The sequence below is a fragment of the Acomys minous genome (genome assembly GCF_964271855.1).
Source record: "Acomys minous genome assembly, chromosome: 9".
In the NCBI taxonomy this organism is placed as follows: Eukaryota; Metazoa; Chordata; class Mammalia; order Rodentia; family Muridae; genus Acomys; species Acomys minous.
Genome location: NC_140490.1, coordinates 59,904,405 through 59,930,639, shown reverse-complemented (window position 1 = coordinate 59,930,639; position 26,235 = coordinate 59,904,405). Strand labels below are relative to the sequence as shown.

General features: G+C 45.0%; 1 protein-coding gene across 1 annotated transcript; it reads right to left on the bottom strand.

Moving 5' to 3' along the window:
* Positions 1–8,219: 8,219 nt before the first annotated feature.
* Positions 8,220–25,473, bottom strand: LOC311605699 (serpin B6). Its single transcript, XM_084796426.1, has 7 exons — positions 25,343–25,473; positions 19,517–19,691; positions 18,129–18,281; positions 15,844–15,961; positions 12,916–13,058; positions 9,048–9,203; positions 8,220–8,748 (listed from the first exon to the last, which is right to left on the bottom strand). The coding sequence occupies exons 2-7, from the start codon at positions 19,679–19,681 to the stop codon at positions 8,344–8,346; spliced, it is 1,140 nt and encodes a 379-aa protein (XP_084652552.1). The 5' UTR covers positions 19,682–19,691; positions 25,343–25,473; the 3' UTR covers positions 8,220–8,343.
* Positions 25,474–26,235: the final 762 nt, after the last annotated feature.

Sequence of the window (26,235 nt, the reverse complement as noted above, 5' to 3'; positions counted from 1 at the left end):
TACAACAGACCGACACAAACACATGCAAAATGAATACTGACACACGCGCACCTTCAGTGCACTAAACACATCCCAGAACACCAAACAGAAAATCATTCTGCACGTGTGTGTTCCCTTTTGTGACCTCAGAAGAGAAGGAAAATATCCTCTCAGCAGCTCTGCACGCTTCTCCCTGACACATACTTTGTACATTAGGTAACACTCCTGTTCTCCATGAGCAATGTTCAGAGTTCCATGGATGGGTTAACTGGTGGACTGTGAGCAGCACTGACACCTGGAGGTCAGGGGTGGAACTGGATTTGTGTTGATTTAGCAATACTTCCTGGAAACCAGAGCACAGTGAGAGGAACCATGGAAGCCTAAGTGTCTAGTCAACTGGACCCTTAGAGGATAGAAACCCACCAAGGGACTAAGCCACTCACAATTGTCAACTGCTTGGTTGTCCCACTTTGATTAAATGTATATTGGACCTATAAATATAATGTAAAACCAAGACTGCTCGAGAGGTAGACTCCCTGCACATAAGCTTCAAACCATGCCAATATGTAGTTAGCTATCTATACGCACTGAAGCATTTCCTGTGAACAACAAAGTTACTCAAATGGCATATAGCACAACCTCATCACTTGAGTCTGGAGAGACGGCTTAGAAGTTAAGAGTACTGTCTGTTTGCCCAAAGGTCCTGAGATTCAATTCTCAGCAACCACATAGAGGCTCGCAACCATCTTTAATGATATCTGGTACCCTCTTCTGGTGTGCAAGCAACACATGCAGGCAGAATACTGTATAAATAAAAAATACATCTTTTTAAAGGAAAGAAAGAGAGACCTCATCACCATGTCACATTACTTTCTAGCTTTTCATGTCAAGTGACCCAACAGTTTTTCCAATGAACTACCAGAAACAGTCACTTCTAATGACTCACTATGAAGCATGGTTGGGTTATACATCACTTCTCAAAGACACAGATCAGGGATGCAGCAGAAAATATTACAAGACTATGAACATGGATAAAATGCTTTCTTTACCTTACCCTAGTGAAAGTCAATCAATAAGCCAGCGTTTTACAGATCTTTATCAGCTGGGCATGGTAGCACACGCCTGTTATTCCAGCACTTGGGGAGGCAGATGCAGGCGGATCACTGTGAGTTCAAGGCCACAGTGGTCTACAAAGTAAGTCCAGGACAGATTGAATATAATCACAAAACACTTGATTCCACTAGGGTTTTCACAGGGCCAAACACTGCAGAGACAGAGACCAGAGGATGAAAGGTCTTGTTTAGCACCAAGCCAAAAATGCTGAAAGGTGAATGGGTGTCTAAAATCCATTTACATAACAGCTCTTGTAGGAATGTGGCCTCAAACTCAGGCAGGTAGCCCAGGATAGTTCCTTTGTGGTGAGAAATGACCAGTTCTGCAATGTGTTTCCAAGTGTCTAAGTCCTTAGGGTCATGAGAGACGTGTGAATTTAAAGTGTAACTGTTCACAGGGTCCTTTGAAGGTCTATATGCCTAGTTTCTGTCAAAGTCAATGTTGTCTCTCTATTGTATGCAACTACCTCTGAACTTAGGCTTTTTCCTAACCTTGTGGAGTGTATATAGAGAAAAAGTTCAGTCATAAAGACATGGAGAATACAAATAAAAAACTAAGGCATACACCTAAGCTGTAGAAGGAAGAAAACCTAAAATGGTGACCCATGCAGTAATCCCAGCAATGCATGAGCATAAAGCAGGAGAATTCCTGTGAGCTTCACACCAGTCTTGTTTATATAATGAGTTCCAGACCACTGCAGATCAGTCTAAGCTGTAATGTTACACCTACACACACACACACACACACACACACACACACACACACACACACACGTATGTGTGATACACACTCACATACATAAACATACACACATATGTGACACACACATACAAACTCCCATACACACAGACAAACACACACACACTTGTCCCTTTTGAACCCAGGGTTTGGGTCCAAGCGTAATATAAGATGAAATAGTTAAATAAGTCACTAGGAGTCGCCTTCTGAGGCTCTCCTCTGAGTGTTATTATGGTGCCTTAAATGGTTTGCAGCCAGAACTTAAGTTTAGCTCTTTCTCACCCTGTCCAGAGGCACCACTGGTCTTGTTCTGAACCAAACCTGCCAAGAGTCAAAACAGGCCTTGTTCTGAGGCTCACACAGCTCAGTGCACACATCCATCCCAGAACAGCATCAGCAATGTGACATACAGATCACTTTTACTGCAGGATAACAGTTATCTAAGTTACATTTGGGGAATTGCCATTGTAATTTTGATTGCGATTGTGATTGGGATTGGGATTGTAGGCCATTTTTGTTTCCTTCTATTTCTTTTTCTCCATGCCCCTACTCTGTACTCATGCCAGGCAAAGTGCTATGCAACCAAGCTATACACTTGATGCTTTTTCCTTGCTTTTTTTAGTTTGAGTTTGGGTCTCCCTAATACGCCCAGGGTAAGCAACAGCTCCCGTGTTCTAGGCAGGACCCAACTTTGGATATTCTTCCCTCCAGAGTCACTGGAATTAGACCCTACTATTGTTGAAAACACTAACACTAAGCTTGAGACTGTGCAGGTTTTGGATGGGGGGCCATTGGCCTCGGAGGGCTGAAAACTCTTCCCTGAACCATGTTACCCCATTTTCTTAACATTATTCCATGAAAGGCCATGAAGGTTGAGCGACAGAGGCAGGCCACTGTCACTTCCTCTACAGTTTCTCTTCCTTTGACTTAGGACAGTATACCTCTTATATCCCCAAAATATCCCAAACCTCAATCCTTGGAAGGACACAGTTCAAACTTGGAAGCCCTGCCCATGCTTAGCCACTTACACAGGAGTAAATGTACAGAGGAATAAACTCGCTTTGTAAAATTCTTCTCTGTCGTGGGCTTCCTGAATGGCCCACTTCCCTGACATCTTTCTCAGTGTCTTTTCTTTTTCCATAGCAAAAGAAGCTCATCTTCTTATCTACCCCACCATCAATGGGTGATCCATTACAGAATGCAAATGAGACAGCCGAGCAGGTAACCACTGTGCCAGGACGGGGTGTAGCTGACCTAGTAGTCTGACCTTGACATCCCAGACCACTGCTGGAAACTGCTATGCGGTCTGCATGAGGAGCCCCAGCACAGTGCTCCCAGGAGACACTTAAAGAGATCGTCCATAAGGTCTTCATGAGGGCTCCATAAATAAAGATGTTAAAATTTTAAATACAAAATATGTAAAAATAAAGAAAAAAAGTTGGCAGTAAACCTGAGATGAATGAGGCTTGAGAGGTACCAGGCTAATTTCAGACAGCCTCTGAGTATTTAAATTAAGGTACAAAGCATCCCTTCTCAATGCTTATCTGTCTTAGTCCATCTTCTTTGACTATCACTGAATACTTCAGACCACATAGTTTATAAATACCTTATATATTTATTTATTTAACTTGTAGTTCTAGAGGCTGAGAGGCCCAAGGTTGAGGGCTGCATCTCAGTGGGAATCTCCTTGTCTGTAGAGTCCAATTATGGTGCAGGTACTGACACCATGAAGAGTACAAACAAGTGACAAGGACAAATGGCCATCATGATAGACCTAGTCACGATAACCCATTGCCAATCAATCTATTAGTCCATAAATGGATGAGCCCACTTATAGCAACATTCCTGTGACCTAATCATTCCTAAGACCTCCCATGAGGAATTGGGGTCAGCATGAATATTGCTGGGGTCACTCAAAGCACAGCATCACCCCACCCTGAGCCAAAGAAACCCAGCCTCTTGTGAGGAAGGCATCTCTTTGCTGAGCTCAAGGAGAAAGTGACTGGTAGAACAGGACTCTGTTGACTAGTTATCACTGCAATTTTCCCTGAACATTCCCCCCAAACACACACACACTGCCCCCTCCTGTTTTCCAGGGCCATCAGTGTGTCTAAAGACAGCATAAGACTTTTTCAAGGACAGGGGTACTTCCCAGCCTGTGAGTTAACTGTGTAACTTCATAGGCAAAGTCCTTTAGAACAAGTACAATCTTATTCTTCAGATACTTTGATGTTTGATCATCAGCGTTAATGACTTCATTACAGGAACTGTTTAGAATTGGGGAAATGGTGTCTGTGACTCACCAGATACGGTATTATTGCTTCATTTGTTCCATAGAATTATTCTATTTACTGAACAGGCCAGGAGCTACTTGGAGACAGAGCGGGAGAAGATCCAGTCTCTGGCCTCAGTACAGATGTGCAAACAGATGAAATACGGTGTGGTATGTGCAGCACCAGTGCTTGTATAAGGGGCAAGAACAAGTAGAAGCGGAAATAATGTTTGCCTTTGAGAATGTGGACCAAAATAAGGGGTGGCAGAGTCCTTAGCACTAGAACTGAGTGAGAACTGAAGTAAGTGGATGAGCTGAGTAAATGGCACATAGAAGGGGATATTTCAGCTGTGCAGACTGGGAAACATGGAAGTGTGTACACCCCAGGAAACCCATAGCTTGTTAGTGTACCTTTAAATTTGAGTCAATTTAGCTTAGACTCTAGAGTATTTTATGTCCATAACATCATGCCAGTGGGTTCACAGATTTCTGAGCATGTAGCTATATCTTCAGAATTAAGATAGGAAAGCTTATGCCAGGTGTGGTGGTACACGCCTTGAATCCCAGCACTTGGGAGGTAAAGGCAGGCACATTTCTGTGAGTTTGAGGCCAGCCTGGTCTACAAAATGAATTAAGGACACCCAGGGCTATACAGAGAAACCCTGTCTCAAAAGACCAAGAAAAAAAAAAAAAAAGGAAGGAAGGAAGGAAGGAAGGAAGCTTGCTTGACTGTAGAGCTGAAGAGCAGCGGGAGTGGGAACCAGGCAGGGGAACCAGTGCTGTCAACTGTTCAGATTAACAGGAACCAGAGTGAAGAGGGGTCTGTAGACATCTCTAGTTGTCCTCCCCTTGCTGACATGGTACAGGAAATCCCCATCCTTTCCAACCCAGCCCCTGCAAGGAAAGCCTCCCCATCCTGGCATTCCTGAGGACTGCCCCAGTCACCTCACCTGGTGCCAACAGCTCTCCAAGCCCAGCAGGTGGCAGACACATCATCTTCCTAACTCATCTTCCTGTGCCTGCAATCCTTAAAAACCCTGCCCACTATAGTGGATAAGGGACTTCTTCTGGCCTTGGCCCCTGAGGCTGCTGAACTCACACAGGAGCCTCAGTTCCCAAATAAATATGTCCTTTTTATATATTTAATCTAGCTTTGATTGACATATTTCATTGACAGAGATAATCCATCAAAGAAATGTTTAAAAAAGAAGATAGGAAATGTTTGGTGCAGTCTTTTAATCCCAGCACTGGGAAAGTGGAGGCAGGTAAATTTCTGAAAGCTCAAAGACAGCGTGTTCTAAACATGGAGTTCCAGGCCAGCCAAAGCTACATAGTGAGACCCTCGATCAGAATAAATAAATAAAATTAATAAAACACCAAAGAGGATAGACAGATGGGGCCTGTGCACTAGACTGGGAAAGAAGGGGGAGCCTAACATGACCCAGATGGCTGATTTGGCCCAGCAGGTGAGTGACTGTGAAAACAAGCAAGATGAGAAAACATAGGTTAATGAGTTTAAAGTAAATGGGATTTGTTTATTTACTTTATTATTATCAGTCTGTGTGTGTGTGTGTGTGTGTGTGAGAGAGAGAGAGAGAGAGAGAGAGAGAGAGAGAGAGAGAGAGAGAGACAGAGACAGAGACAGAGAGACAGAGAGAGAGACAGAGAGAGACAGAGACAGAGACAGAGACAGAGAGACAGAGAGAAACAGACAGACAGACAGACAGACAGAGAGAGAAAAAGGAAAAGAGAGAGGCCGGCCACCTGTGGAGGTTGGAAGCTAATTTTGTGGAAGCAAATTTAGCTCCACCTTTACATGGGTTTTAAGGAACAAACTCAGGTCAGTAGTATTAGGTCCTGGTGCAGAGTATGGCTGGCATGCCCTGCCCTCTACCCAGGGGCGGGGCTTCCCCTCTCCCAGAGACTCACTATATAAACCAGACATTTTGGGTGTCACTGTCTCCTTTTGACTTCTCTTGCCCTTGTCCTTCTCCCACTGCCCTGCCCTCTCTCCTTCCTTTCCCTCCACCCCCAGTGCCTGATCTCTGCCCCACCTATGAACCTGCATTTATATATTTATGTATTTACGTATTATTTTTAATATATTATAGTTCCATTGACAATTAGCTCATTCCATTTATTTAATCAGTCAAGTATGCTTGACTGACAAGCACTTTACCTACTTAGCCATGTCATCAGCTTCTATTTATTTTTTGACCCCTGCTGTGCTGGGAGCTGCACCCTGGCCATCCTGGATGCTAGCCAAGCACTCTATCATTGAATTACACTCCCAGGTTCTTCTTTACATTTTATTTTGAGACAAGGTCACATTAAGTGAAACCAGCAAGCCTTAAACTTGGTCTGTAGTTTAGGATAGACTCAAACTTGAATTCCTCCTGCTTCAGCCTCCCACATAGCTGGGATAACAAGCCTGTGCCACTGGCTCCAGAATCAATTTCTATTTTGATATGGAAAGATTGAGGTTCCTTGGGAGGTTCAGGGAAGGTCTAGGAACCAAGTGCTCATGGTGAGCATCAAAAGCAGCAAGCCTTGCTCTCCCTTTCCTCACACCTACTCCTGAATTCCATGTATCTTACTGTTACCCAGTAATATTGTCACCACAGCAGCACCAGGGAAGTCGGAAGGGAACCAGGCTCCTGCAAAACTGCACATAGGTCATGGAAAGTCCTTCTTGCTTTGCATCCCTTAGAATTCCAACATGACTCTTTCACAGAGATCTTGCCCCCTTCAATTGCTTCCCTTCCTGCTAAATGCTTCTATTGTATTTCCAGCAAATGACAAGCATGACTCAAGAAACTTATCAAGATTTACTTGTAATACTTATCACTAACTAGAAAGTCACATGGTGTCTGTTCATGCAGCTGTCATCAAGCGTGTTCCTGTGACTGATCTCATGCTTCCAAGTCCTGGGAGAAAGTGGACAGTGTGTGTGTAAAGGGGTCTATGTGTCGTAGCATCGGACAGGGGGAAAAGATATATATGAAAGGGAGCTCTTCTCACTAGGCTGAGTGCCTGCTCACCCCACCTGTCTGGCTTACACAAATTTTGGCTCACAGTTCTACACAGTGTCACGACCCCTCCAGTGGAGTCTGTGTGACAAACATTACCATAGAACCGAGGTGACGACCCCAAGCAAGGGAGAGCTTCCTGGAAATGGGCCTGATGTTCTTGCCAGGAGTAACTAATTGCAGGCCCCCTCCTTTTTTTCTCTTATCACTCATTGTTTGGAAATATCCTAACTGTTTCTCTGAATGTTTTTTCTTTCTGCCTTTGTTTTACTTTTCTTATCAAAGAACTTTTCAGATGTAACTGTGTTGCTAGGTGACCCTTGACTTGAAACTGTAGCTAAGGGTCATTCAGTCAAGTTTACTACTAAGTTCCATTTCACTTGTTAAGGAAAACATGGTTAAGAGTTAGTCACCAGTGAATAGTTCATATTATTACTTAAAAATAAAAGTTTGAGTAAAACCCCAGAGAGTGGCGGATAAGCTAAGAAAGAAAACTGTCTTGACTCACAGATATTTGGCATAATGAGAGAACACTGACCTTTGATAAAGAGAGCACATGCATTGACACCAATCTAATGACTTATGAATGATTGTTCAAGATTGATGACAACATAATTACACTGCATCCTGTATTTTTGATTTGTATGGAAAAATAACATAACCATGTGTGAACGCCCCCATTATAAAATGTGTATATAAACCTGGCTTGCTTGTATCCAAAATACAGAGGCAGACTCAATCTTGAGTTTTGTCTGTTTTTCACTCGCCTTATCTTCTGCCTACGTATGCTTCCAGAACTCCCAACCCCAAGGGCCTATACCCAACTGAGACGGTCTGTGGCAACACAGAGACAATCTGAGGCATGTCCTTGCTGCCCACTCCTCAGACCTTCAGCTCACTGGTTTTTTCACTTAAAGTAGGATGAGATCCTGATGCTACCAACGAAGCAGACAGAAGCATACATGCCTGCCTGTGTTGACAGAAAGAGGGTCCTGCTGCAGGGGTGAGCTCTGCAGCCAGCATCACCACAAACCCATAGAAATGCAAATCTAGAGCTTAGGAAAAGCTTCCCATGAGACAGAGAGACATTGTTTTGAAGGTGAGCACTATAAAGCCCTTTATTTCATAACTGTCATTGCACTTATGGATAAGGTCACTTGGGTCACAGGTAAACCATGGAGTGGGTAAAAGACTGACAGGAGCATCCCTCCCTCAGGGTGAGGAGAACCGGCCACAGAACAGAATCCCGTTGGTCTCAACATGCTGAATGAAGAAAAGGAAAGGGTGGTCAGCACAAAATCGGGGGGTGAACCTCATGCACCTCATCATCACGATGGCAGCTGTAGCAGCCGCAGCCTCTGTGCCCTCCTCATTGACCTCCACAAAGGCCTTATGTACGACCTTGGACAAAGACATGCCTTTCTTGGAAGACATTCCAGAAAAGTCTGCCCTGTCAGGCTCAAAGGCATCCGTCATGCCCAGCTTGCACAGCACATCCTTCATGTCATAGTTCTCCTCCAGCTTAAACCTCGGAAGGAAAACCTCCACCTCTTCTTCATCCATCTTGTCCAGCCTCGTCCACTCTATGAACTTCTCATAAGTTATTTCCTTTTCCACCTAGAGGAGAATTCAAGACTTTAGGACAGTGCTGTCACACAGGGCTCCTGAGATGATGGGGAGGCTCTACACTGCCCAGGGAGTGTGGCTGTGGGGTGATATGGTGGCTGGGAGGGGCTAGGGCGCAGCTCAATGTTGAGAGCTTGTCAAGCATCCTCTAGGCCCTGGGATCCACCACAGCCCCATAAACAAATGGAAGATGAAAACATGACGATGGGAGCCTGGGAGAGCTGCCCCAGCAGAAATCCAAATGACGCTCTTTCTCCCTCACATCGTCATCAAGGGCCCGCGCTCCTCACCGTGCTCAGTTCAACGTGCTCATCTGGAAGCATGATGATCATGTGCAGCTCATTGCCGACATAGGGAAGCATCAGGATCTTGGTGAATATCTCTCCAATATAGGTCATCTTGAAGTTAGAGTTCTTAAACATCATTTGCACAGGTCTCTTCTCATTCTGTACAGAATGGATAAATATCAAGATGAAAGGAAACACAAGTGACACACTGGGCAAATTTAACCAAGGGAGGCAACCACTGCATCTAGGAATACTTTTTTTTTCTGAAATAGGGTTTCTCCTTATACCTTTGGTAATCCTGGATCTTTGTAGACCAGGCTGGCCTCGAACTCACAGAGCGTGGCTGCCTGTGCCTCCCAGTGTGCTCGTATTATAGGTATGCACCACCAAACCTGGCTGAACACCTGCTTTTTTAATGGTATTTTATGAGTGTTTGGCCTCCATGTACAGATAGGTATCACATGACTATGTGTATTTAGTGTCTGCATATTTCAGAAGAGGTAATCAAATCCTCTGAAACTAGAGTTATAAATGGTTTTGAGACTCCAGTGGGTGCTGGATTTTTAACTCTGGTCCTTTCCAAGAACAACGTGTGGTTTGAACTGCTGAGCTATCTCTCCAACCAAAGGAGCATTTTCTTGAATTAACTTCTAGAGTACTTCCTCAGCCTCTCAAATACTTGATTAGACCTTACATGCCCCCAGTCCCCATTTTTCAAGGCTAAGTCCTCAGTGAGCAAGCTTGGAAGGAGGTAGAATCTTGTTTGTTTGAGACAGCACCTCACTATGTAGCCCTCCTTGGCCTAGAACTTGTAACACAGGCCAGGATGGCCTTGAACTCAGGGGCTACCTTCCTCTGCCTCCAAGTGTTGAGATTAAACATATGTGCCACCATGCCTGGCATAAGGATGAAATCTCTAAAAGGTGGGGCCAAGTGGAAAGTGTTTATGTCCTTGGGGTATGCCCTTGAAAGGAACTGTGGGATCCTGGATGTTTTCCATTATTTTACGTCCTGGCCTTGGAATGAAACATTTTGCTCCAATATCTGCTTCCTAAATTCATTCCAGTACCCTCAAAATAATGGGTCCATCTCATCATAGATTTAAATCCTTAACACTGAGTAAATAAGTCTTTTCTCTTATTAAGTTGGTTATCTCTGCTTTTTAGAGACAGAAAGATGACTGAACCAATCTATAAGCACCTGTGATGTCATGGGTCATAAATTCTATTCAATTGGGAGCTCATTTACTCTCATGACTTTGAACACAATTCCCATATTCACTGTTCTAGCCTGGCCTTCTCCCTGAACTCTGGAATAATGTGTTTTAGTCTATCTGATTCTTGCAATCTGACATTCCTTTGCACAGCTGCTCTACCTACAACTATTATTTGTTCCGGTTGACAGTGATGACCTCATTTCAGTTGCCATTTCATGCCCTTGACAACTGTCTTTCTCATAGACCCTGCATTGTATTCAGTACCATGCTGCATTGTCTGTCCCTTTGAAATATAACCAAAATCTGACTTTACTTTTAACCTCCACTGCCATCTGCACAGCCCTGGGATACTGAGATGCTCTCCCTGTCACTGACCTCAGCACAGCAGCCAGATGTCTCAGCACAAAGCAAGTGAGACCGCAGTGCTATGGGTGGACATCTTTGTGTGGTTCCACTCTAGCAGCAACAGAAGGTAATTACGTCCTTCCAGCACCCAGGAATAGAAAAAGGAGCCCATCCTGCTCCTGCTCTATCTGTTTCATCCTCTCTTCGTTGATCCACTAGAGTCATAGGCTTTTGTAGTATTGTGGGATTATGGGATTAAGTCCCTTACTGCCCAACAGACTGGTCCTCAGAACCTGCAACAGGACTCTTATGTCCTGGTGTCTGCTCACATGCCATCCTACACTGAAGGTTTCCTCAGTGGCTCTCACTGCAACCTCACCCAAGCACAGCATCCTGCCATGTCCTCTGTATGTCACTGGAGCCCTCCCAACAACCACTGTGTTCTTATGTGTGCTCATCTCAAATTTCATTCCTGGAGGAAAACAAGAACTTCCTGAGAGTACGAACACTCATCCAGTTAGTGCCTGGTGCTCAGTAGGCTCTCAAGTGACATCTGAAGACTATATTAGTGGCAAACTAATGAACAGGAATACTGCTCACAATTTAAATACATAGCCATACCAACAGAAAATCAAGTGACTTTTGAGGCATAGCTATATATATATGGATTACAGTCAGCATCTGCTAGAGCCACAGAGCAACGTGTGTCTACTGCAGAAAGGACAATGGCTCTTGGCGCTGCACTTAGCATTAGCCACACTAAGTACTTCCACTTATGTAATGTATGGGGAAAGGGATCAGAAGGAGGCTTCTTGCTATCAATCTTATGTTCTTCCCTGCAGACTCCAAAAGTCAGAGCCCTGGTGTGAGTTTGAGGAGAAAGGCCCCATGCTAAGGGTGGCAAAGCAGGAAAGGAGGGCCAGGTCCCAAGCCATCACCCCATGCAGGCAGCCCCAGGCTCCACCCATCTCTTGCCCTCCTGGTGGGTGATGATGAGCTTGTATGATTTCAACTATAGTCATCTAGGGTTTCTTTTCCTTGCAGTGAAGGAAGTCCTAACATACATCTTGCCATCAAGTGACGTCAAAGACAGAAATACTCTATTCAGGAAAAAAACAGAACAGTTTATTTAAATAACAATAATAAAATACATTTCCTGAGAACCTAGAGGTTCAAATTCAAGTTGAGATCCAAGCATCCGAGATCCAAGGTCTGGTTAATGATCCAGAGTGTGAAATAATCAATTTATTTTGTCAGCCTAGGAGTATATGCACCTAGTGAGAAAGAGACTTAAAAACAGATAAGCTAGGCTTAATGGTGGATAATTTTTTTTTTCTTTGAGACAGGGTTTTTCTGGCCTCAAACTCACAGCTATCTACCTGTGGCACATGCCTTTAATCCCAGCATTCTGGAGGAAGAGGCATACAGATATCTGTGAGTTCGATGTCAGCCTGGTCTATGAAGTGAGTCCAGGACAGAAAAGGCTATACAGTGAAACCCTGTCTTGCAAAGAAGAAGCAGAAGGAGGAAGAGGAAAGAGAGACAAATAGAGAAACAGAGTTTATGAAAGAGAGAGAATGAATATGAAAACAAAAACAAAAACTGCCTGGGTCATAAGCATCTCCAAGCTGGAAGAGGTTGAACATGGAGTCTATCTCACATACACATTCTTTGTTTGCTGGTCTATAAGCAAAATTCTATCAAGCCAACACCGAATTTCACTCACTCCTTCAGTGTTTACTGAGCACAGACCATAAGCCAGGCTCTCACTACACAGAAGTCTGTCCTCAGCTGTTTTTCCAAACAGGTGAGAAAGATCTTCCCACAGAACTGTTTTGTGGCAACCAGCTGGGGGTGTGGTCCTCTTGAAGGACAGGGAAGACACAAGACAGCACTTTTAGGAAGACAACTGAAAAGAAAGGAGTGTGCACTACTGAAGGGAATATGAGGAATGGGCTGCATTCAGGGCCACAAGGAGCCTTCTATGCCACATCTGGAGTTGAGACTTTACCTCCAAAGATCTATGAAAGACCATTTCAAGTCCACTGCAGAGCTCTGCCATCACGTTTGGCCTTAGCAGCTGCCAGTGGCAGAATAAGCCATGAAAGAAGCAGGGCCAGGCCTGAAGCCATGGAGCCTGCAGCCACCATGGGTGACATGCAAAGAAGGAAGGGAAGAGAACATTCCCAAGGCTGAGAGAGTCCTGGCTGCTGAGCTGCCCAAGGGCAGGAGAGGCGCAGGCTCAGGAGGAGCCTCTCTGTGAACAGAGGACCTTGCCCAGGAGTCTCCTTGTTACTGCACTGAGTTTACCTTGCTGACTTTGAAAGGCATCTCACTGGTGTCATCTTTGTTAAACTGCTCCTTCCAGTTTCCCTTGAAGTAGATGGCATTCACAAGGACCAGCAGAGTGTCTGAATCCACTGTACCTGGGGACAGCAGCTCTTTGATTTTATCTGAAAGGAAGAATGGAAAAGGAAAAACAACTAATTAAAGACTTGTGGTGGTTTGGATGAGAATGGCCCCACATGGTCCCAGGTATTTCTATGTTAGTCCTCAGTTGAACTGTGGGGATGGTCGTTCAGATTTCAAAAACCCACCGCAAGCCTAGTCTCTCTCTCTCTCTCTTTCTCTCCTGCCTGTGGATCAGGAGGCTAAGCTCTCAGCTACTGCTCCAGCTCCATGCCTTTCTGCTTTTGCCATGATGATTATGAACTAACCATACTAAAACGGTAATCAAGCTCCCAATTTGATGCTTTCTTTTATAAGAGTTGCTTGGTGTCTCTTCTGAGCAATAGACAATAACAAAGACAAGACCCAATTAGTTAACAGAGTTAGCTAATATGTGTCAAGAGCTCATAGGCAAATGGTGCCACCTGCTGCTCCGATCAGGAGCGTGTATGAGAGACTTCACTTCTCTTAATATAATGGGACATTTGTCCTTAGAGCAACAACCCTGAAATGAACAACAGAAGACACATTTTTTGTCGTTTAAGTTTTTTTCTAATTATTGTTATACTGTGTGTGTGCGTGTAAGTCCACATGTGTGGTGTTGTCCTTGGAGGCCCCGGGTGTTAGGTTCCCTAGAACAGAAATTATAGGAAGTAGCTAGAGTGTTGGTAGCCAACTCAGGTCCTCTAGAGAGAAGTTTATGTTTGTCTTTAACTGCTGAGCCATCTCTTGGGCACAAAGCCTAATCCTTTAAAAAGCTTAAGTGAGAAGAAAAATAAGCTGAAAAAGTTCTGGTTAAGAAGAATTTAATAATCCAAATAAATACATAAAATGCAACACTTGAGCTGTAAAGAGAAAATTGGTGTGTACAACTTTCAGAAAGGAACTTTAGACTGTTTTAAGATAGACTGGTTATGATTTTAAATTTAAAAATATTTGAAGTGATTATATATATATATATATCAAGATATATAGATGAATGAACATTAGAGAATGCATATTAAAAATTACAGAGAACTTTGTCAATATAAACATTTATGTATAAGCTTAAAATAAATTGAAAGTAGAAAAGCAGTCATAGAATGGACCTTACACGTATGAAGCAGTGTACAACCACAAGCAGTAGGGGCTGGGCCCAGCACCTGCAGCCATGCTACATAACTACAGAATGTAGATATGGGAAAATTGCACCCAGTAAAGGAAGAGCTGAAGACTAGAGTGAAAGCACTCTGCACTCTGTTAAAAAAAAAACTTTTAAAAATAAAGAGAAAAATAAAGGGAAGGAGGGAGAGTAGGAGGGAGGAAGGAGGGACTGAGGAAAGGAGAGACAGGAGGCTGGTCAGTTCTCAGATAGGTGTATCAAATATTAGGAGGCATCACAGACAATGCTGTTAAAAGCTGGGGAAAGCCAGAAGTGGTGACAGAGCATTTAATCCCAGAGCCAGAGAGAGGCCCATCTCTGTGAGTTTGAAGCCAACCCAGTCTACATAACAGATTATAGGTCAGCCAGGAATACAAAGTGAGTCACTGTCATTAAAAGGGGGGGAAAAAGGAACAAGAAATGCTAGGCAAAGTACCAGAAGCTGGTAATATTTTAGAGACAGCTTTGCAGGTGGTGATCTTACTGCCTGACTGTGGGGTGAGTGAAGAAAGTGCCAACAGTCAAGGCTTCCTGAACCCACAATAGGCAAAACTACATTCAACCTCAAAGGCATGATGAAGCCAAGGTGCTTCGGGCAGCAGCTCCCATCATGCTTCACAGCGCCTCACTGTGGCCTTGTCCCTCACATACATGAGCACTGTGGACTGTGCATGCCATCATGCTAGGCCATAAAACGCAGACTGTGTGAAACATGTCAGCTCCTATTCACTGTCATGTGAGGAAGGCAGCGATTGTGATCTACATGCAAACTACTCTGCTCTTAGAGAAAATATGGTTTCATTGTGAAAAAATAGACATTCGATATTCTTGTACATTCATTCTCAGCATGTAAGCACCAAAAGCTTACATTTTGAGGAGATGAAGAGAACATAAATATTTAAAAGTTCATAAACTACCCACAACAGGTGGCCCACAACTGCCTGTGACTTCAGTTCCAGAGGATAAGGCACTCTCTGGTCTCTGTAAGCCCCAGAAGGCGCAGGGTGCACATAAGTGTATTCAGGCATCTGTACATACACAGAAAAAATGTTTAGTGCTTTAAATTTATTCTCTCTTTGGACTGCATTTTGTTAGATACTTTTCTCCCTCATTACTATGCAAGGTTGTCCCCATCTGTATTTTTTTTTGGTTTTAGGTTTTGTTGTTGTGGTGGTTGTTGTTTTCAAGACAGGGTTTCTCTGTGTAGCCTTGGCTGTCCTAGACTCAATTTGTAGATCCCTGAGTTCAAGGCAAGCCTGGTCTACAGAGTGAGTTCCAGGTTACAGTAAAACCCTGTATTAAAAATCAAAAATGAAAAAAAGAGAGAGAGAGACTGGCATCAGAGTTGGCCTGGCAGGTACAGGTGCCCACTACCAAACCTGAAGAACTGAGGAGAACCCCAGACTCCTGTGGTAGAAAGAGAAACCAACCCCTGTCAGTTGTCCTGAGTGCAGGTGTGCACAGACATACAAAAACACACAATAAGCAAACAACAAATAAAGGCACCAGTTTTTTAAAAACATAGGCTAAGTGCTTAACAGGGACTGGGCTGTGGCTCAGTGCACAAGAGAGCCTGCTCAACATGCTCAGGGCCCTGGAGTCAAATCTCAGCACTGAAAACAAACAAACTCGAGGCAGCCTGCATTCACCTTCAGTCTTTTTGGCCACCCAGGTGTTGATGTGCTGTCGGGACTGCTCTGTGGCGCCCTGAAAGTCCAGCTCTTCCATCTCTGCTTCATAGAACTTGCGGCAGGAATCTTTAAAGGACTAGGACAGAGCAACATGATTACACAGCCAGGAAAGTGATTAGCACCAAGCGCCGCCTTCCTCAGCGCACAGGAGCAGAGATTCAAAGTGTAATGGCATACAGATGTGCTCTGCGAACAAATCCATGGGAAGAGTGTAAAATGCAGCCCTCCTGTTTCCGGCTTTCTTTAGCTTTGTTTGTGAATGAGTTTATGTAACCAGCTGGATCCTCGAGGCAGTAGCTGAGGCTCATGAGGTAACTGGGAGCACTGTCAGATGCAGTGTCACCCTGCTGTCACTCTAACAGACCTCCACACTGGCAGAGTGAGGGTTAACCCCACATGTGCTATGACTCCTCTGCACTGTGCACAGCCTGGACCTTCAGCCACAGTGTTCATGCTAACAGAATATAAATTACCACCACTCAAAATATGTCACCTACCCCACAGAGCACCAGGGAAGTGGTCATGGAAGCTATGGGACTGGGTATTTCATGTTAATTTATTTAATTTATTTTACCTCATGACATGGAATTTGAATAGCTATTTTTAAGCAACAACTAATCACTCTTAAAGAAGAATCTTATTGCATGTGGTGATTGGTATTTGAAAATGTTGGCAGAGAGGGTGAGACAGGGCTTCTCTTTGTAGCTCTGGCTATCCTGAACCCACTTTGTAGACCATGCTGGCCTTGAACTCAGAGATCTGCCTGTGCCTGGGGTTAAAGGCGTGCACCGCTGAACCAGGCTTATGATTTCAAATCTTTAAATGATAAATTAATAACTCAAAAAAAACAGAAAAAATCATCTTCGTCAAATGGAAGTTTTGTTTTGTTTTCATATAAAAAAAGCATAAAACTGATAATATCATAGAAAGTAGCTAGAGCTACAAAGCAAGCAAAATAATGTGGGAAAATAAATAAAGGTACTGGTGCATAGAACTTAATTCTATCTAATCTGACACTCCACTACACTCACTTTATATCATGTCATTTTAAAGCAGTGTGTATATATATATATATATATATATATATATATATATATATATATAATAAGGTTAGAAAATTATGGTTAAAAAATCAGACTTATCTCAAACCTTATAAAAAGGAAATCTGTTATAAAATAATACAAAGAAATATAACTCACACCAAAAAATGCACACAGAATATAAGAATAAACAATTAATGAGTTTCCTTTACCCAAAATGCTCAGGCTCAGGTGTAATTTAGATTGGGGAGTTTGAAGGTTTCAGATTTTTTTTTTTTTAGAAATGTTCACCTTGAACATGCTCAAAGAAAAGTTTCCAGTCTCAAGGTCAACATTTAAAAGTTCAGATTGCACATAGCCCACAACAGGGACAGGAATGAAGACGCTGCTGACATCTCTGGCCACCTGGGAGAGCAATGGAGCAATAGCGTATTACAATCTCAAGGCTCCACCTTCTTTCTACAAATGTATCTGACAGCAATGGATGCATGTGGGCAGGAATCTCCATCCGATTACTCTCTGTTGGTAATGGCCCACACTGGGTACAAGCTAAATGCCCCACATACAAGTGCTTCAGTCTGTCACTATACATCAATACTCAGGAATTTCATATGATGGCTCATAAAACTGAACAGTATCTACAGTGTTGGTCAGTGGTAAAATTGGGGCTTCAATGTATGTGACCCTAGGTGCCATCTCTCACACCAACAATAGCATCAATAATAACATGGCAATCCCACAATATTCAAAAAGTTAAAGAAACACATTAAAAAACAATATATGTAATAGTATCACACAGGAAGAATTGTGACTGACTAAATTTCTATATATACAGGAACACACATCACCCTATATAAAAAGCTCTTATGTGTGGAAGAGGCAGAATTAGAGGATGGCTCTTGCTTAAACATTCTGTACAATAATAATATACTCATAGCAGGGCAGTGGTGGCACACACCTTTAATTCCAGCACTTGGGAGGCAGAGGCAGGCGGATCTCTAAGTTTGAGGCCAGGTTGGTCTACAGAGTGAGTTCCAGGACAAACAAGGCTACACAGGGAAACTCTGTCTCAAAAAGCTAGGGAGGGGGTATAATACTCACATGTGGGTTCAATGAATGTAAAAAAATGCAAAACTGCAATAGGAGGAAAGAGAATAGGGCTGCTCCTCAGCCTACTTTCCATAAGTACCGCATGACACTTACTGCTAAAAGATCACAGGTCTTTTCCCCGAAGAGCCTGTTGGCTGTTCTGAGCAAGTACTGTGTGCCAGTCCTGTTCACTTCCTTGAGAAGTGACTGGAAGCCTTGGTGGACATCCCCACCTCCATTGCCGCTGCATTTATCCAAAGAAAGTGCCTGAAATCAAAACAGATAAAAACACAACTTAGACAGCTGAGCTGTAGGACATGAGTCAACACTAAACTCATCCTCAGAATCTTTCAGATCCCTGCTGCCACTCAAAGAGCCACCTCCTTAAAGAAGAAGATGCCTTGAATCCTCCCTCTCTAGGGTCCTCCCCTGTGCCCTGTTTGAGCAGAAAAGGCCTTTCACAGACCCGGCTCTTCATGGTCACTAACTGTGCTCTGGTCAAGCATGGCGACCAAGGAGACCTGCTGTCATTCAAGTGCAGCTGGTTTCTGACTTCAGGTCACCTAGTCTCCTCCCTGCTCTTGGGTCTGGGCTGCTTCCAGCACTGTCTCAGCACAGGATTAAGGAGAATGGCCATGTGCTGGGCCTGGGCTTTAAAAGGCCTTGGCAGCTGCCACATTGGTGCTCTTCTTCCAAGCCATCATGGTGGAAGGAAGTCCAAACCATCCTGCAGGAGGCCACATGGAAAATCCTGGAGGAACTGCCTCCACGTAAAGCTGCTTGAAACAGAAGCAAGACCCCATCAATAGTGAACACCTAGGTGTCGGACATTAGACACAGCTCCTTAGACATCCAAGCCTGCTGAACAGCTACCTGAGTGACTTCAGCTGCTCCCATAGGAAAAGGATGAACTCCCTGTCAGTAGTTGTAATTGCTTTGAAGTGGAAGAAAGACACTTAGAATTCAAGGCAAGACAATTTAGTCTTATAAAAATAGAAAGGTATGGCCAAGAGCTCCCCAGAAGGCAAAGCTGAGCCCAAGGCGGCCTCCCCATCCTATGCCAGGACATCCTGTCTCTGCAGCTCATGTACCTCTGTAGCTAATGCACTCCATCCCGGAAAAGCCCTAATGGATCTGTCCTGGGCTCACAGCCAAGGCTGACTGCATTTTGCAAGAAGCTTTTAGGTCTGGCACAAGACCAGTCTAGTGCCTTACTTGAGAGAAAGCTGGGATTCATTATGGCTAGAGAGAAGAAAGTAGGGATCCCAGGGACACTAGTACCACCCCTGTAGTTTTTTACTGGCACTAACCCTCACATACATACTGTGATCACCAGTGAGTCAGTGATAGGCTCCTAACAGGTATAATGCATCCAACCATACCCCGTTGTCACTGCATTCCCATTTATTCCTCAGGATTTTTTCTTTTCAGCTAGAGAATGCGGAGGACCAGCTCAACTGACAGTCAATGATGCTTAGCTGCTGGGAAATGGTGCTGGTTACCTGAATCATCTGGCTTGCAGTGCTTCCCTTTGCTCCCATAAAGACCATGGCCAGGGCTGAGGAGATGCTCATGGGTGAAAAAAATACATTTTTGGAGCCATCTTCACCCAGTAGTTTCAAAAGGTTTAAGGCAAAAGTGCCATTTGCTTCCTGCAGAGCATCCATGATGGCGAGCCTGGAACAAGGAATTAATATCACATAAACACAGGCTGATATGGAGGCCACATCTGACTTTCACTTGCACTGTCATGTTGTGGCTCAGTCAACAGAAAGGGAAAGACCCTGGAGAGTAAAGGTCACATGCAGAAAGTGATACAGGCCGTTGGGAGCTAACTCAGGCCCCCAAGTGCAGAAACCAGTACATGGGGAAGCAGAAGGAACTGGCTCAGAGGCCAAGAGGCAGCTAAGAACCCACCAGCCAGGAGACCACAAATGCAGCAGTACAAGCTGGAAGCGAGCAACTGCAGGAGCAGACCTGTTAGCTCTCACATCATCCACTAGCAGCTGGCAAGTTCCTTTGCCCCAGTCAGACAGTCCAATAGTTCTGACTCTCCTGAGCAGGCTGGGAACTCACAGAACATGGGAAGGGGAAGTATTGTACTACAAGAAAGGGAAAGGTACCCAGATGTAGGGATGAGAAGAGAACAGCTTTAGCATCCCTAGCAGGAGTGTAAACACAGTGAGTTCTTTTGTGCCTTTAAGTCATCTTGTTTGCCTCATTTCAATTTATTCACAGATTCAAGCCTTTTAACAAAAATTTCCAATTAACTGCCATTTTTTCTTCTTGGTGCACAAAACTATCCTCACATGACTAGGGAGAATCTCTTTATATTGGTTACATTGTCCCAAGCTGTTGGTCTCAAACATCCTGGCTTTACAGCAGCAAGAGGATACTATGCTGTACTCTTTAGACCAAGGCCACAGGAAGGCTCCTCTCCTGGTTTCTCTCAGGGCGATTATAAAATACTAACTCTGACTGTTTGGAAGACAGATTGAGTAATGGTGCTCATTTAAAACACAGCTGCCGGGCTAGGGAAATGGCTCAATGGATACAGCGTCTGCCATGCAAGTGTAAGGACTTGAGTTTGAACGCCCAGCAACCACGTAGGCCAGACAAAGTGACATACAAATAATGGGAGGTGGAGACAGAAGACTATCAGGAAGATATTCCCACAGGGCAGAAGCCTAGCAAAGGCAGTGGCAAAGTTTGAGTCCCTATCTTAGCAAAGTGAAAGGCCTGGACCCACATCTGAGGTTTGGTCTGTGACTTCCACGTGCAAGCCTACACAACATAAACATATGTGCACACATGCATACACAGGTATGGGGGGAGCGCTAACATGGGCCATGGTTTACGTTAGACCATCACTGCAACTTCTCATTCCCTGGACTCTGCTGAGACCCACTGGCACTTGGAGGCATTCACATCTGCCTCAGTCATACTACTCTTTCATTGAATGGATGTTTTATACCAACTAGTGTTTAATGTTCATATCAGTGACATGTCGGCGCCGCACCGTCCAGCGGAAATAAGACACCAACAACCAGACTTCTTCTCGAGATCTTTACTCAGGATTAAGCTCAGTGGGAATGGCCCCGAAGAAGGGAAGGGCCAAGCTTAAGTACAACTCAAGGGCCAATCAGTTCATGCCAGGTGCCACCTCCTCATAGGTCCGCGTCAGAGCAGGACTGCTCGTCATCAGATCACCAGTTACCCTTGCACAGCCTTTTGCCATATAAGGACTTGTTTATCTTAGAGAGCGCTCACCATCGGGATGGCGGAAGGCGGAAGCCTGCGCCATGTTAAGGCGCAGCACCTCGCAGCTCTCCACAGTGACAGGACTCCTGGACCCTTGCTATATGAATACTGTACAGCTCAGACTCTTTGCCTGTATCATCTGGTCAGGGCCCATACTTTGTTGTTGCTGTTGTTGTTGTTTGGTTTTTGGTTCTTGGCTTTTTTTTGGGTGGGGCAGGGGATTGAGACAAAGTTTCTCTGTGTAGCCTCAACTGACTTTGTAGACCAGGCTGGCCTTGAACTCACTTCAATCTGTCTGCCTCTGCCCCCAAGTGCTGAGATGAAAGGCTTGAGCCATGATGTGGGTTCCCAAACATGGTCTTGTTTTGTTATTTATTCCTTTATTTTGATGGAGCACACTGCCCAACTACTTTCTAAGAAGGAATACAGTTATTCTGGTTTCTTGAACATCTGAAAATGTATTATTCTTCCATATCATTGAGTTAGGCAGGGTCTAGAAAAGGTTACATGTGACTTTATGTCTGGTTCTTTTAATTATGATTTCACTGCTTCCTGGATACCAGTTTTGCTGTTGGTCGGTCTGATGACAATCGGACTCCAGATCCATCACTGCCCTCTCTCCAACCACAATTGTGAAAGTTTATGAACTCTGATTATCATTTCTGATACTCAGAAACACCAAATTTTATGTCCTTCTCTGAGCCCTACTCATGCACTTTGCTGGACTCTTGGAGGACCTTTTCAAATTAGAAATTGCAGAAACTCTCCTTTTCACTCTGGAAACAGTTTTGAAAGTATTGCGCATTTCTGATAGGCTGACTCTGTGCTCACTTCCTGCATTACCTATTTATCAGGTGCTAAAACACTTGGACTGGCTCATCCAGGGACTTCCCTAATGTCTGCTGCTGTAAAAAAATGACCCTGACAGCACCTTCAGTGAGAGTTCATTCTGGCTCATAGCTGCTCATAACTCCCAAGTGCAGGGGGAGGTGACTGCTGGTGCTCAGCTAGCTGTCTACTTTTTATGCAGCTCAGAGAATGCTGCTGTCCACTTTTAGGATAGATCTTCAAATCTACTTTAATCTACTCAGGACACACCCTCAAAGGTCCAGCCAAGATGCTGACCTAATCAAGACAGTAACTCCGCTGGTGGCCCACGCCTTTAATCCAAGCACTCAGGAGGCAGAGACAGGCAGATCTCTGTATATTCAAGGCCAGCCTGGTCTACAAAGTGAGTCCAGGACAGCCAGGGCGACACAGAGAAACCCTAGATGTGGGGGGTGGGGGAAGAGAGAGAGAGTAACTCTTAGTGTTACTGAGTATTGTCTCCTAAGTGATTCCAGACTTGTCAGTTAGTAAATCATCACCAACCTTCTCCAAGTCCAAGAACACACAAAGAATGGCATCTGTGTGGCACTTTGAGGCCAGTGGCTACAGAGATGGCTAGCTGATAATGGCAGCTAAGCAACAGGATCAAATGTCTGTTCCGTTTTGCCAGCACAGTGCCCAGCCCACAACTGAAAGGTCTGCAAAGACTGACTGCACGGCCTGGAAACAGAGGGTTGGTGTCCCATGTGATCCTGTAGCACATGCTTGCAGGCCCTTTTTGTCACATATGAGGAGGGGGGGCAGGGCTGTGATGGTCCAATTCAACCTACTGCAATTGGCCTCCTAGTTGTAACTCACTAAACTAACTTAAAGGTGCTTTGGGCTGAGCATGGCCTAACAGAACTTTAATAGTCATTCCTGGATAACTGAAGATGCCAAAAGCCTCACGTGCTCAATTTATGTATGTAAAGTAACTTAATATTTGACCTAAACAATGTACATGCTCCTGTGTACTTTAAATGACCTAGAGATGAGTAAATATCCAACACAATATAAATGCTAGAGAAACGGTCCCTGCTACCATACTGTTTAGAAAACAAGAAGAGGGGAAAAGTGTGTGTGTGTGTGTGTGTGTGTGTGTGTGTGTGTGTGTGTGTGTGTGTGTTTTTACACAGCCCAGCCTGGCCTCAAATTCTCATTCCCCTGCCTCAACCTCTGAGTGCTGAGATTACAGGTGTGCAACAACACATCTCAGTTCTCCCACAATGTTTTCTATCAGATTTTGATTTCTATCTGCTATTTTTAATATATTTTATTAATTTATTCATACTACATCTCATTGTTATCCCATCCCTTGTATCCTCCCATTCCTCCCTCCCTCCCATTTTGCCCTTACTTCCCTCCCCTAAGACTGTGACTGAAGGGGACCTCCTCCCCCTATATATGCTCATAGGGTATCAAGTCTCTTCTTGGTAGCCTGCTATCCTTCCTCTGAGTGCCACCAGGTCTCCCCATCCAGGGGACGTGGTCAAATACGGGGCTCCAGAGTTCGTGTGAAAGTCAGACCCCACTCTCCACTCAACTGTGAAGAGCGTTCTATCCACTGGCTAGATCTGGGTAGGTGTTCGAAGTTTACTGCATGTATTGTCCTTGGCTGGTGCCAGAGTTTGCGCTGGACACCTGGCCCCAGATCTGCCCATCTTAATGTTCTTCTTATAGGTTCCTAGGACCCTCTGAGTCCTTCTATTTCCCCATTCTCCCATGCTTCTCTCACCTAGAGACCCAATAGGATGTCCTCCCCTCTGACCCACTTTCCTGGTGAGTAAATACTTTCATGGGACATGTCCCCTGGGCTAGTGTCCACTATCTGCTGTTTTATGTTGACTAAAAGTCAAATTCATGTGTGGGGAATGGTATGGGGTGACATGCAGAGATGGGGAGGCAAATAAACTTGGTGTTTGGAGCCAAGAGTGACCCAAGCCAAAGAGTGCTCAGCAGAATAAGGCTCTGAGGTCATCAAAACAAGAAGAAAGGAAAAAGAAAGCTCACAACATCTCTGTGTGATGACACAAGTCATAGTGGTTATGATTGCTCAGGGCAACCTTGAAACACTGGGACACTCCCCATGTATACTGATAACAGCAGTCACTGCACAGGCCCCAGCACTACAGTCCCTGATCACACACATTTACCATGGTTACTTAATACATCAGCTCCCACAGCCAAGTCCTAATCCACGGGAGGAAGGAAATGGGCAGCCTGCAGAAGAGCCCTACCACAAGCAACTGCCTCCCAAGCAAGCCAAAGACAAGTGCCACACCTCCCCCAGATTCCCTCACAGCCAGTGTTCCTGACACCACGTGAGTGTTAGCTGGCCATACTTCTGGTTCCCAATGCAGATCTAAGGGAAGGAAAGGAGGAAGCCCAGGGCTGGGACAGGTGACAGGGAACTACCTCAGCAGAGTAAGGAAAGGAGGAAGACCAGGGCTGGGACACATGACAGGGAACTTCCTCAGCACAGTAAGGCTCTGGGTCCACAAAACAAGAAGGAAGGAAAAAACAAGCTACATGCCAGTTTCACCTGGCACAGAACCCTTGTCAGAGCTTTGTCTGTGTCCTTCCTCCTAGTCTGACAGACGCCAGATCTCATGACAATTCTTCTGGCTCGAGTTTAATGGGAAATTTTTTTCAAAGATCTGGTATTGTTTCTCACAAGTATCTATATTCTCAGGCCTCCAGGGTCCTGAGGATTTGTCAGAACTTCCCAGCACGGCCTGGGCGTCGCCCTTGGGAGACTCAGGCACACTGGACAGGAAAGCAGAGGCAGAGCACCCAACCCTTGGCCTCTCTCTGTCCCACACCCTCCTCCTCCCAGGTCCTAACGCTCATCTCAGTGCGTCACCAGCCCGCGCCTCCGGGTTCTCCAGATCACTCGTGATCTAGGGGCATGCGTGGGTCACCTGTAGCCCCGGACCCTCCCGCAGCAGGCAGGCCGGCTCCGCGTCGCCCCCATCCCTCGCCAGCTGCCTCCTCCAATGACGCTGGTGGATCTGTGAGGGCAGCGAAGCCACCAGTCAGCCAGGACTACAAGCGACTCACCCGGCCGCGTCACGGGCCGCTGTAGCCGCTGCGGAGCAGAGGAAACCGGAGCCAGGATCACTGGGCTCTCGCCGAGAACCACACCCGCCCGCATCCCCAAAGCCCCGCGTTCCCAGCGCCTGTACTAAAGCAGAGCTTACCCCAGACTCTTAGTTTCTCGGCTGGTTGTGAGCAGACCGGCAAAGGCAAACGGGAGGAGGCAACAGCGCCCAAGGCCTCAAATACCTGAGGGGCGGGGAGAAGGGCGGAGTCTACAGGCTGGGCCTGCTGCCCTGGGTAGGACAGAGGAAAGGGTAGGGCCAGGTGAGCTCCTGGGGCCCTATAATCTAGTTTATCTCTGGCTCCTGGCCTCCTTGCCACATTGGACCGCTGACCTTTCTAGTACTTTATGAATGCTTTGGCTACATCTAGGCTCTTGGAATGCAGGGCTGTTATCAAACTCAGGCTGGATTCTGTGGGTGGTTTCCTACAGCTTGTTTCCTGTGCCTTTGTAGACACCCCAAGTGTGCCAGCACTTACTGGACACAAAACTGACAAAGCACAACAGACATTTAAATTACGGGAGGATAAAAAAATCTTTTAACTACCAGGGCTGGAGGTACAGGACTTGTTCAGCAAGCAACAAAAAATAAAGGCAGGTGGCCAGTTCCTGAGTTCCAAGAGACCACTACTCCAGACTGGAAAAGTCGGACTCAGAGGTGCTGATATTTTATATAAATGAGATTGAAAACCCTGTCTGCTATCTTGCCTTCCTTCTAGGAAGCAAGAGGACCCGATGGGCAGAATTCTGGTCAGGTTTTAAAACAGGTTCTTTAAGGACAGGTCAACTCCAGAAACACCAGATTCTTTGCTGTTTCCTTCAACCTTAGCCTTCACCTAGGGTTCCCAACAAGCCCTGTTGACATTTAAGTGGGATGGTTAAAAATGTTAACCAGCACCCCTGATGCCTTTCCATAGTATAAGTCAGTAGAAAGCCAGGAGGCCATCCCAGCTGTGAACTTTTACATGTGAAGTAGTGAAAGAAAGGAATTCT